Below are 12,813 nucleotides of genomic sequence, written 5' to 3' on the forward strand. Positions count from 1 at the left end.
GAAAGAAAGGAAAAAGCTTAGTACAATTTTTTTTATGTTAACCAAAAAAAAAAAAAAGCAGAAAAAGCAGTTTTCAACATTCATAAAAATATTAAATGTTTTTTGAGCACTGAAGACAGAAATTATTATGGCTGCTAAGAATTCTGTAATACATCAAAATATAACTGATTTTTATTTTTATATATATTTTGATCAAATATATATATATATATATATATATATATATATATATATATATATATATATATATATATATATACATGGTGAGCATAAGAGACTTATTTCTATAGCCTAATTAAAAATTACATAGCTAAGGTTACATTTGAAAAGTAGTGATGATAAAAATAAGCATTTTAACACAATTAACTAGTTTGTTTTAAGGTTAGTTAACTATAAATAAAAATTCAAATATATCATGCACCACGTTATAGTTATCATATACAAAGACTCTGCACAGTCATCATTTACTCATTTACATATTTCTATCTGTAAAATCTATAGATAATACTAAAGTTTCAGTGGCTGAAACTGTGAAATGTTCTAAATCAGCCATTAAACATTTAGCTGGTACTGGCAACGCAAGACCTTTTTACTAAATAACAGGATTAATAGTTGACGATGCTTCCCCAGCCTTTTCTTCGGGTCACTATTTTTAGGAAGGTGTGTCACTGCCTCACTTGTACATGCACTCATCCAGCCGTGTCCTGCTTCAGGCCACACTTGTTCGCAGTCACATGCAGACGCTCTCTCACTATGCCCGGCCTCTGAAATCTCCTCTGGGTCTGTGTGTTTATACTTCACAGAGGTGAGATCCTGAAGGGACGCTCACAGGCAGTGGATTTGTGTCCCATGTCCCGTGTCCCTGTCTCTGTGCACCTCATCCACCCCTTCAGGCAAGAACGGGAGAGCTGGAGCCAGGGTTGCCAGGTTTCACAACAAAGCCCTCCCAAATTGCTACTCAAGACTAGCCCAATCACGTTTTGATGGGGATCCCACGGTAAAAATCACATTCCGGTGAGGTAAAATGCATGTTTCTGGTGGGGTTTCCCTAGTAAAGTTCGCATTTAAGGGGCTAAATATCACATTATTGAACCCGCGGAGATGAAAAACAACCGCGGCAACAGTGTTAAAGCCGTGAAAACCGCGCACTTGGCAACACTGGCTGGAGCTGTCCAAACTGCTCACTATCTACTGTAGTAATGGAACGAATACCCAAAAATAATGTGCATGTGGCAATCTGAGCCCTTTTAAAGAAGTTTTTCTGCCAAAATAACCCATGTCCCTCGCAGTCCCCTCAGATGACAGTATTTCAAAAGGCTTTTGTGAAGAAATAATTAGCCTATATTATACACACAAAAAGAACTTTAAAAAATAACACACAAAAAAATAACAATATAATTTATATAACACACTGAAATATGTACTATCAAGGGTATCAAGGTTTTTCATTATCATGAGAGCTGTGCTGGTCAAAATGTTTTGCTCTACTTTGTTGAAACTGACTCAGTGTCTAGTTTAATGCTATTGTGTATCACACTGAACTTTTTCCAACAGTAGGTTGGAGAAAATCTATGTGAGAAAAAAAAATGTACGTCTTGCCATTACAAGCCATGTGCATATGGCAAAACACGTGCAATTTGCTTAGATTGATACAAAATAATGCATGAACAATTACGTTTTCAGAGATCTTGTTGTTTTGTGGGGGGAAGTCTCAATAAACAGATTGAGAAAAACAGTAACGTTAGAAGATTATTATTACACAAATTGTGTTACTTCACCCTCTAGTGGTTATAAAGTGTAAAAGCCGATGGATTCATTCATTTATTTATTTATATGTATTCATGCTAACTCATGAAAAAGACTTACAGCAGTTTAGTAAAGTTCATGTTGTTGTATCTTACGTTTGAACAAATTAAAATTTCTCATTAAATGAATCATTACTTGAGAAGTATAAGTTATGAGCAAATAGACTTTATTACATGGCATAAGGTTTGTTTTCAATGCAAGCTAAAGTCAGTATCAAACATAAAACACAAATTAGTGTTATATAATCAAGTAGAAATCAACCAAAACAACACTTTCAAAACTTAAGACACTGACACATTAAACAGTCAAATCCTACAACAAGTAAGTCAATGATATATGATGAAAACCCTCACCAAAGAAAGGAATTAGCATGTAAATACTTATTCAAAAGTGGAGTCCATGGTACAAGCAGGCAGGAAAGTCATTTCCCAGAGAAAGGCAACAGCTTTAGGTGTGGAAACTAAAGCAAATTCAGTCCAGAAACACACACACACACAAAGACAGGACTAGAAAAGGAGTGTTATTGTAGATAAAATACAAAGCCTTTCCTTTTAAGTCAAATTAAGATGGGTGACATGAGTTACTACGTTAACAGAAAAAAATTAGGAAATGCCTAACTTTAGGACACAAACATAAATGACTCTAAATTAAGTAATCTTTTCTTCAATTCTGTGCTTAGTTCACCAGAATCAAGCACACTTTGGTGTTCACCAAACCATCACATCAAAACACATTCTGTCAATAACAAAAAGCTGAGTCACTTCGCACAAACATTGTCATCCACTTACAGTCCATGACAGTTGTTTGCAGAATCATAGTTCATTACACAACTCTGGGTGTAAATAATGGCAACAGGTTAAACCTGCTTTTCCCTAGAAAAGTCTGAGATTTCTGATTTGCTAGGGGAAAACTTAGACATAGTTTTGTTCTTTGTTTTTTAAAGGGGTAAATTGCCAAACGACGAAATTATAATCTAATCTTTAATATAAATATTCAATAGACTTCTCAGGTGCTCATACAAGGTGCACAGATTATTACACTACAGATGATTAACTAGTTTTAATTGTCAGCAAGGCCCTCTAAGCAAAGTGCTCATTCAAAGGAAAGGAGATTTGTCAACAGTCCATGTTAAGTAAAGGTCTAAAATGAGCGGATACATTTCTGCCACTGCCATTCACAAGTGTCTATACAGCATCCAATCCTTCATTGTGTTAAGTTACAAGCGTTATATTACACCTCCACCAGAAGACCTGCGAGTATGTGAATATGGACAGGGTACATTGAACTATCCTCGTGTGGCAGCGGAGACAGATGTTCTGACTCCCAGATGTGCTCTCTGTAATTAGGTCTTCTTCTTGAGCTCTTCAAAGCGTCGTGACAGGTCGTCGAAGTCAATGTCGTCTGATGTGTTGGCTTTCGCTCCGAAGGAGGAGGCTGGGAGTGTGTCGGGAACAGATGGAAGTTCAGGAAGGGAAGAGTTGTCATAGATCTGAGCAGACGGGGCTGGGCCTGGAGAGAAACACAGCTTTTAGAAAGAAAAGCATCATAATACAAGCGATAAAACAATTATATTGGGACAGAACACTTACCTGGGACGACCTGGGAAGGATTAGATGGTTTGACAGATAACTCATCGATCTTAAAAAACACATGAAAACATGTTAACAGCTTATACATACACAGCAACTACTGCAAAGAATCAATACTGCTGTGGTGATGCTGTGAAGGATTAGAATTGTGAACCATGCACGGAGTTAGAACAGGCCACGGTAGTGAGTGAACCTAGTTAATAATTGGAAAACCTGGGGTCTCATTTATAAAGGTGCGCACAGAACAATCCTAAATGTTGAAGTACATCACTCTCCAAAATGTATATAAAACAAACTAATGCTTAAATGGTCATACATACAAACAAATTCAGGGATTTGCTAAATGCATCACTTTAGAAATTACAGTTTATCTTAAATTCATGTGCAATACAAACATGCATATTAACGTGACTGAACGTACAGTACAGCCATAAATATCCCTATATGGAATGCATACATTTTTATTTTTAGGAATTTACAGAAAGCCAGGAAATTATATACAATTAATGAATTAACTGCAGTGACAATTATATATATATATATTAAAAAAAAAACCTGCTGATTTTCACATATAATATTAATGCATATTGTGATTGTATGTGTATCTTTACATTCTCATAGTCAATGCTGGATTATTTTAATTACTGAAATATATGTGTACAAAAAGAATCTTTACACATGACCTTCAATTGGCTATGCATAAAAATGCTTTATGCAGTTTTTGGCTTTATAAACTCAGAAATGCATGGAATTTAGGATTTAATCTGATTGTATTGTGCGTTTTATAAATGAGGCCCCGTTGTCAGTATGTTTGTCAATAGGAAGGATTTGTTGGGGTGAATGCTTCAAGGTGAATGTCACGAAAAGCAAAATCAAAAGAAAAAAATCTTGCATTTCTGTTTGACAATGTGTGTCATTTTTAATTATAATAATACAATGTCTTACTGATCCAAACAAAATGCTTCAGTTTATTTAGGCAAAATACTATTTTTCTTTTCATTTTACAAGACCAATATGAGATTCACCTTTTTAATATATATTTGTGTGCACATTTTCACATATAGCATATCTACTTAAATACTTAAAAGCACTTCCCCAAAAAAGCCATACACTTGGTGCAAGAGAGATCAGAATGTAGTGTTTCCGATCCTCTGCGGCCCGTAGCACATGCCTGTGTGAGATCAGAAGACTGACAACAGAGCAGGACTAACACAGCATGTCAACTGAAACAAACTACTCTTCCCTGCAAGGTGAACAAGTCGTCTCCGTCAGTCTGGAAGGGTGGGAGGAGTGGTGATCACGTGCACTTACAGATTCATAGGTGGGTGGGCAACTGGGCAGCTGTGGGGGCTGCCCTCCTCTCACTGGAGCCTGGAAGTTGCTAAAGCCAACAGAACCATTAAAGGCCTCCTGTAGGGGAAACGTTATTTTAAATGGATCTCATCTCACAGCCAAACAATCAGACTTCTTAGATCGGTCAAGTAAAATGAGTTAGTCAGTGGTTGGTCTTACAGCTCCTTTGGGCGTGGGGTAGTTGAAAGCTGTGGGCATGGGCATGGGCATGGGCATAGGCATAGGCATGCCTACAGCGGGAGCTGTAAACCCTCCTCCACCTCCTCCTCCACCACCAGCTCCTGGCTTCTTGAAGTCACTGTCCACATCAATCAGATCGGCCTCTTCACCCAGACACACCTCTGGCTGTGAATGATACAAATAAGGAAAGTTGCTGCTTGTAGAGATGAGAAAGTTGAAAAAAAACGGAAGGGGAAACTGATTCCTACCCGAACCATGGCATCAGGTTCATAGGGAACGTTGTAGTTTTTGGCAATCTCAATGAGGTAACGCTCCACCAAAATCTTGGGAGGGGCCTCCACGCTCAGTTTGTGCATAAGCTACAGACATAAGGTGCAATATGAATTCACAATGACTTAAAAGCAGCTTTATAGAACCAGCTCCTTTGACATTTTTGATATTCTGACTTTGCCCTGGCTCAATCCATGTTCACAAGATCCATTCACACCAATGAATAAAACCAGAACAGTAATCGTAACGTTTTAATTAATGATTGTTCGAACTCCATAAGAATAGGGAAAATCCACACCACAAATGGAACATAACATGTGTGACCCTGGACCACAAAACCAGTCTTAAGTCACTGGGGTATATTTTTAGCAATAGTCAAAAATACATTGTATTGCTCAAAATTATAGATTTTTCTGTTATGCCAAAAATCATTAAGTACATAGTACTACGAGTTCGATTTTGTGCCCACCACCTCTAAACAAATGTTTCATCATACCCTATCATTAACTGTTCCAATCTGATTTGTCCTGCATAGCTTTCCATACTCTTTGCTGTATTTGGCGCACAGCTGATCTGAAACCTGTGAAAAGAAGGGAAAGAGTATATACCAAAGTAGAACTACATCCTAGAAATAGATTAAAGACAGACACAAACAAAACCCACAATCTTCAGTTCTGTCACTTCTGCTTGCAGGCGAGGGGCAGCCCAGATGAGAGTGGACACTGCTTCTTGTAGTCCAGGGTCCAATTCTCTGAAAAGAGAATAGAAAAATTCAAGAACATGGAAGAAATAAAATCACCTTTAAAACAATAAAATAAAACGTTACTCACTTCATGGACTGTATTAAGCCAAAACGGGTGATCAACAAATCACAGTATAACTCCAGGATCTCCATGGCCTCCACCAAATAATCCTCTCTGATGATGTGCTCGACTCTGATTCTCGCACGCTCATCTTTGCCGGCCGACAAGTAGTCTGCGATCTCCTTGCGAGCCTTCTGGGCTAATTCAGCTAATTCAGATCAAGCGAGTTCAATTCCGTTAAATCAACTAAACTCAGAACATCCCAAAACTTAAAACAATATGCAACTTGTAGACAACCAAACTTACTTTTCTTCTTCTCAAGAAGTTTGAGGCGGTTTATGACCAGCCTGAGATTGACACGAAGTCTCTCGGATTTAAACCCTCCAACAAGCATGATGGAGACCTGTGGAGAAGAGCCAAACATCAGGTAAAAGGGGCAGAAAAGACTCAAATATCTCACATGGCATATATCAAGCATATATAGATTTGCATTCGAGATATGCCTCCTGTTTGGTGAGTGACGTCACTGACATGTAATGACAATAGAACAAGTCAGCTTTTAGAAACCTCCTTTAGTTTCGTCTAACACCCAGGAACCAAAAAAACAGTGTAAATGATAAAAGTAATGATACCAGTAGTCCAAATAGTGGCAGGCTTGTGGTATCAAATTACTCCGACTCTGTACTTATACTGTTGTACTGAATGATTTATTCATCATGGTGTCTACATAGTTCTCCCAATAACTACAAAAAAACGCCATGGTAACGTTACTCGTTCCAAAATATTGTAATAATCTTGCACTTCTTGTTGGTTACCCTCTTAACGTTACTTATTTAGAAACAGTGGATCAATTGTTAATTCGAGTCTATGCTGACTGATGACTCTGATTAATGAGAATCACAACAGTTGGCCAAAACAAGAGTAAAATGACATAAAGCAGAGAAACGCAGTAGCTGACTGACAAGCAGTCACATGTTATTACTTATATGGCTCTTTACTGAACGTACCGAACGTACAAATTATATTTGAATAGATTTTCGGGTTGTCAGAAATCTGACTGTCCAAACCAGGAAGAGACTCGACTAGCCGCTGGAGAAGCTAAATAAAGCACTCAAGATCCTACAGATACTGACAAATCATCAAAACATCTTGAATATCTCATAAATATCGTACAAAACATATAATAGATATCATATTTACGTGTCAGTTTCTCTTCAGACGCAGGGAAAGAGTCGGTTTCGATTAGAATGTTTGGGCGACTGCTCAGTGCTCAGTTTGCACTCACTTCCGCATTGGACGTGACTTAGTCCGTGACGCCACACGTCACATGATCGCCAGTGGAAAATCGCGTGTGAGGGGAAACCCCCGTCACTAGGGTGGACCAGTCACATGTCTGTAATGAGGTCATGTTTATGATATCGTTATTGTCATCACATGACAAGATAGTCTAGATATATATAGATTTGTAATGTTTTATACTGGAGTCTCTTATGCTCATCAAGGCTGCATTTATTTGATTGAAATACAGTAATATTGTGAATTATTATTGCAATTTCTAATATTGTTTTCCTATCTTATTATACTTTAATTGGTTTCTGTGACGCAGCACTGCATTTTCTGATATAAAAGATACTGTAATAAATCAGCATATTAGAATGATTTCTGAAGATCATGACACCGAAAACTAGAGTAATGATGTTGAATATTCAGCTTTGCTTCACAGGAATAAATTATATTTTAAAGTATATTAAAACATAAAACGGTTCAATTGCAATAATAGGCTATTAAAAAATATATGTTTTTTTCTGTATTTTTGATCAAATAAATGCATTGATGAGCATAAGAAACTTCTTTAAAAAAACATTAAAAATCTGTCCACCCCAAAAAAATGAAGATTCTTCATTTACTCACCTAAGCCATTCCAGATGTATATGACTTTCTTTCATGACATAAACACAAAGAATCCACATAACACAAGTAAACTCTAACTCATGAATGTATGACAGTTGATTGAAAGGGATTTTTAATAGTCAAAAGTAAAAAAATTTCCCATTTTTTGTTTCACTTCAAAAGATTCAACCACATAGGTCAGGTGGGTTACTGTCATGGTAACTGTGTGTGGTTTTAAAGCACCTTTAGGAATCACAGAGATGGATTATTTGCCTAAAAATCGTAATTTGTGTTTAACTGTCCAGTAGAAAGAAATTAATATGCATCTGGGACAGCATGAGGGTGAGTAGAAGATGAGTGAATTTTAACTTAACAATCATATGCTGTTGGTATGCTTATCCAAGATCAATATAGACTAATAAGAATAAAGTACAACCTATTGTGTACTTGTGAACTATGTGTTTTAATCTAGAGCTCCAAAGAAATTTAAATATTTGCATAATATCAGGTGTCTGATGATGTGTCTGATGGTTCAAAACTCACTCCGTTCCCTGGAAATTTAGAAAGGACATGTATTATACTGTTGTGTAACCATTAGATGGCTGTATATCCCTATATATCCCTGACTGTGTATACCCTGGTTGTTGGAAACTAACAATTACTTCCATTTTGAGGAGTAACTAGTTATGTACAACATTTTATTACATGCAACTTAATTACAAAATAAATGTAATTGTAACAGTTACTTATGAAAATGTTAATGATTAGGAAGGGGTTACATTTGAATATTTTCACACATTTAAATTTGATTGATTTCTTTCCCAAATTGCATTGACTGCTCTAAAATATGAGACATCAATGTTTCATGAGTTTAGGACCCAGAACAGGACACATGCTTATTCTGTAACTGTTTCCCTTCTGTTTGGTTTGATGTATATGCTTTGTTTTTTGAGATGAGCTGTTTTGGTCTTTTTTTTTCTTTTTTTTTTTCTAAGCCCTTGTTAGTTTCTAGTGTTTTCTTTCATGACTACAAAGATTTGATTTCAAAAACAGCATCATAGCTATTTAACTATATCTTATGATTTTAAATCTTTATTTAAGCTAAATATGATCAAATAAGGATTGTGTGGTGGCCATGCTTTAAAAATGTTATTAAATATTAATTGGCTAATTGAAAATATAAGCATTTTTCTTCAGGTTTTATCTATCAGCTTGTTTGAACATGATACTTAGACATCTATTGAAGAAGAGGAAAGGTGTAAATATGGACACCTCTCACCGCTGCTATCATTTGGAGACAGTGAGAAGCAGTCTTTAAATGACACTTTACCACAATACATATTTAACAATATGTATATATATATATATATATATATATATATATATATATATATATATATATATATATATATATATATATATATATACATTTTGATATATCATATTGATATCTTTATTAAAAGTTGTTACTACTTTATATCAGGGTTTCTCAAACTGAGGTTTGTGAAGAACCTATATGGAGCTACTAATCATAAAAATCTAAACACCAAAACTCTATATTTTACAGGCATGTTACGGGTAAAATAAGTATTGAACATGTCACCATTTCTCCCAGTAAATATACAGTATTGTTCAAAATAATAGCAGTACAATGTGACTAACCAGAATAATCAAGGTTTTTAGTATATTTTTTATTGCTACGTGGCAAACAAGTTACCATTAGGTTCAGTAGACTGTCAGAAAACAAACAAGACCCAGCATTCATGATATGCACGCTCTTAAGGCTGTGCAATTGGGCAATTAGTTGAAAGGGGTGTGTTCAAAAAAATAGCAGTGTCTACCTTTGACTGTACGAACTCAAAACTATTTTGTACAAACATTTTTTTTTCTGGGATTTAGCAATCCTGTGAATCACTAAACTAATATTTAGTTGTATGACCACAGTTTTTTAAAACTGCTTAACATCTGTGTGGCATGGAGTCAACCAACTTGTGGCACCTCTCAGCTGTTATTCCACTCCATGATTCTTTAACAACATTCCACAATTCATTCACATTTCTTGGTTTTGCTTCAGAAACAGCATTTTTGATATCACCCCACAAGTTCTCAATTGGATTAAGGTCTGGAGATTGGGCTGGCCACTCCATAACATTAATTTTGTTGGTTTGGAACCAAGACTTTGCCCGTTTACTAGTGTGTTTTGGGTCATTGTCTTGTTGAAACAACCATTTCAAGGGCATGTCCTCTTCAGCATAGGGCAACATGACCTCTTCAAGTATTTTAACATATGCAAACTGATCCATGATCCCTGGTATGCGATAAATAGGCCCAACACCATAGTAGGAGAAACATGCCCATATCATGATGCTTGCACCTCCATGCTTCACTGTCTTCACTGTGTACTGTGGCTTGAATTCAGAGTTTGGGGGTCGTCTCACAAACTGCCTGTGGCCCTTGGACCCAAAAAGAACAATTTTACTCTCATCAGTCCACAAAATGTTCCTCCATTTCTCTTTAGGCCAGTTGATGTGTTCTTTGGCAAATTGTAACCTCTTCTGCACATGCCTTTTTTTTAACAGAGGGACTTTGCGGGGGATTCTTGAAAATAGATTAGCTTCACACAGACGTCTTCTAACTGTCACAGTACTTACAGGTAACTCCAGACTGTCTTTGATCATCCTGGAGGTGATCATTGGCTGAGCCTTTGCCATTCTGGTTATTCTTCTATCCATTTTGATGGTTGTCTTCCGTTTTCTTCCACGTCTCTCTGGTTTTGCTCTACATTTTAAGGCATTGGAGATCATTTTAGCTGAACAGCCTATCATTTTTTGCACCTCTTTATAGGTTTTTCCCTCTCTAATCAACTTTTTAATCAAAGTACGCTGTTCTTCTGAACAATGTCTTGAACGACCCATTTTCCTCAGCTTTCAAATGCATGTTCAACAAGTGTTGGCTTCATCCTTAAATAGGGGCCACCTGATTCACACCTGTTTCTTCACAAAATTGATGACCTCAGTGATTGAATGCCACACTGCTATTTTTTTGAACACACCCCTTTCAACTAATTCAACTAATTGCCCAATTGCACAGCCTTAAGAGCGTGCATATCATGAATGCTGGGTCTCATTTGTTTTCTGAGAATCTACTGAACCTACTGGTAACTTGTTTGCCACGTAGCAATAAAAAAATATACGAAAAACCTTGATTATTCTGGTTAGTCACATTGTACTGCTATTATTTTGAACAATACTGTATTTCTAAAGGTGCTGTTTACACTGAATTTTCACCAAATGTTGGTAACAATCCAAGTAATCCATACATACAAAAAAATAAAAATAAAAGGTTCAGAAATTAATTTCTGTGTAGTAAAGTAGAATGACCCAGGGGAAAAGTATTGAACACGTGGAGAAAGGGAAGTGAAGAAAGGCATGGAAAAGCCAAGACACCAGCTGAAATCTATCAGTAATTACAAAGTGATCCTTCTCCTTGTCAGTGGAAATTTATATTAGTTGGTTCAGTCCCAACTGATGACTTATAAAAAGGTGTCTCATGACCAACATGTCACACAAGAAACATTTCATGATGGGTAAAAGCAAAGAGCTCTCTCAAGGCCTTCGCAACTTTATTGTTGCAAAAACATACTGATGGCATTGGTTACAGAAGGATTGAAAGAATGGAGTAAAACAAATGGATGAGAAGAGTTGTCCAAGAGCCAAGGACCATTTGTGGAGAGCTTCAGAAAGACCTTGAATTAGCATGTACAATTAATTCAGTTGGCTCAACCGTCATGTGGCCTGTGTGCACGCTCACCGTGCAAGGCTCTATTGCAATGATACGAAAAAAGGATGTTGAAGCTTGTTTGCAGCTCAACATAAGGACAAGCCAGTGAAATACTAGAAGAATATAGTCTGGTCCGATGAGACCAAAATTAAACTCTTTGGATGCCATAATACACACCGTGTTTGGAGGTCAAGTGACACTGCACATCACCCTAAAACATCATTGTGGAGCACTGACAAAATTAATATAATTTAAGGAAGGATGAATGGAGAAATAGACTGAGACATTCTTGATAAATATCTGCTGCAATCTAGCAGGATGATGAAGATGAAACGAGGTTAGACATTCCACCGAGACAATGATCCCAAACACACAGCAAAGGAAACTCTCATTCGGTTTCAGAGAAATAAATTAAAGCTGTTAGAATGGCCAGCCAATCACTTGACTTGAATCCAGTAGAAAATCTATAGAATGAACTAGAGATCAGAGTTCATAGAAGAGGCCCACAGAACCTTCAAGATTTGAAGTCTTCTTGTGTTTAAGAATGAGCCAAAATCACACCTGTGTTTCTCCATACAGGAGGCGTCTTAAAGCGGTCAATTCCAACAAAGGCTTTTTTACTGTAATAAAGTTCATTAAGCATATTCAAAACTTTATTTCCTTAGTCATTCCATTTCAATTCACAGAACTTAATTTCTGAACTTATTTGTATTGTTTTCATGGTATGGATGGATTAGTTGGATTGTTACCGACATCTGGTGAAAATGTCATGTCAACATCCCTTTAGGAATATATTTACTGAGAAAAATGGATATGTGTTCAATACTTATTTTACCCGCTGTATTGTGACCACTAACTGATATCAGACAACTGTGAACATCATTAAATTAATAGTGAAAGTATTTATACATTAATTTAGGGGTAAGCATTTCATATTTGTCATGTAATGGGTTAAAAAAAACCACTGCCATAATGCACACCAAATACACTATACAGCTAGAAAATATCTATAAAGCAGTATGAAGGTTGCACTGAATTAATTTCCACATCTCTGCCAAAGGGGAGAAATGTGTACACCCAGTGTCCAAATTTGCTCACTTGTTAAATATTAGCTTCAATATCAGAAATACAAGGAGTACTAC

General features: G+C 36.4%; 1 protein-coding gene across 1 annotated transcript; it reads right to left on the reverse strand.

Moving 5' to 3' along the window:
- Positions 1-1,955: 1,955 nt before the first annotated feature.
- Positions 1,956-7,363, reverse strand: ist1 (IST1 factor associated with ESCRT-III). The gene is made up of 10 exons (XM_052560689.1): positions 7,202-7,363; positions 6,308-6,404; positions 6,029-6,209; positions 5,862-5,949; positions 5,695-5,778; positions 5,177-5,287; positions 4,908-5,093; positions 4,707-4,805; positions 3,396-3,444; positions 1,956-3,315 (listed from the first exon to the last, which is right to left on the reverse strand). The coding sequence occupies exons 2-10, from the start codon at positions 6,393-6,395 to the stop codon at positions 3,149-3,151; spliced, it is 1,053 nt and encodes a 350-aa protein (XP_052416649.1). The 5' UTR covers positions 6,396-6,404; positions 7,202-7,363; the 3' UTR covers positions 1,956-3,148.
- Positions 7,364-12,813: the final 5,450 nt, after the last annotated feature.

Source organism: Carassius gibelio, chromosome B7 (genome assembly GCF_023724105.1).
Source record: "Carassius gibelio isolate Cgi1373 ecotype wild population from Czech Republic chromosome B7, carGib1.2-hapl.c, whole genome shotgun sequence".
NCBI classification, from domain to species: domain Eukaryota; kingdom Metazoa; phylum Chordata; class Actinopteri; order Cypriniformes; family Cyprinidae; genus Carassius; species Carassius gibelio.

Coding starts and splice junctions, on each gene's coding strand:
- ist1 (XM_052560689.1), bottom strand. CDS start 6,395: ATGCTTGTTGGAGGGTTTAAATCCGAGAGACTTCGTGTCAATCTCAGG. Junction 5,779..5,861: donor AAGTGACAGAACTGAAGATT/GTGGGTTTTGTT, acceptor TTCTTTTCACAG/GTTTCAGATCAGCTGTGCGC. Junction 3,445..4,706: donor GCCCACCCACCTATGAATCT/GTAAGTGCACGT, acceptor GTGTTTTTTAAG/ATCGATGAGTTATCTGTCAA.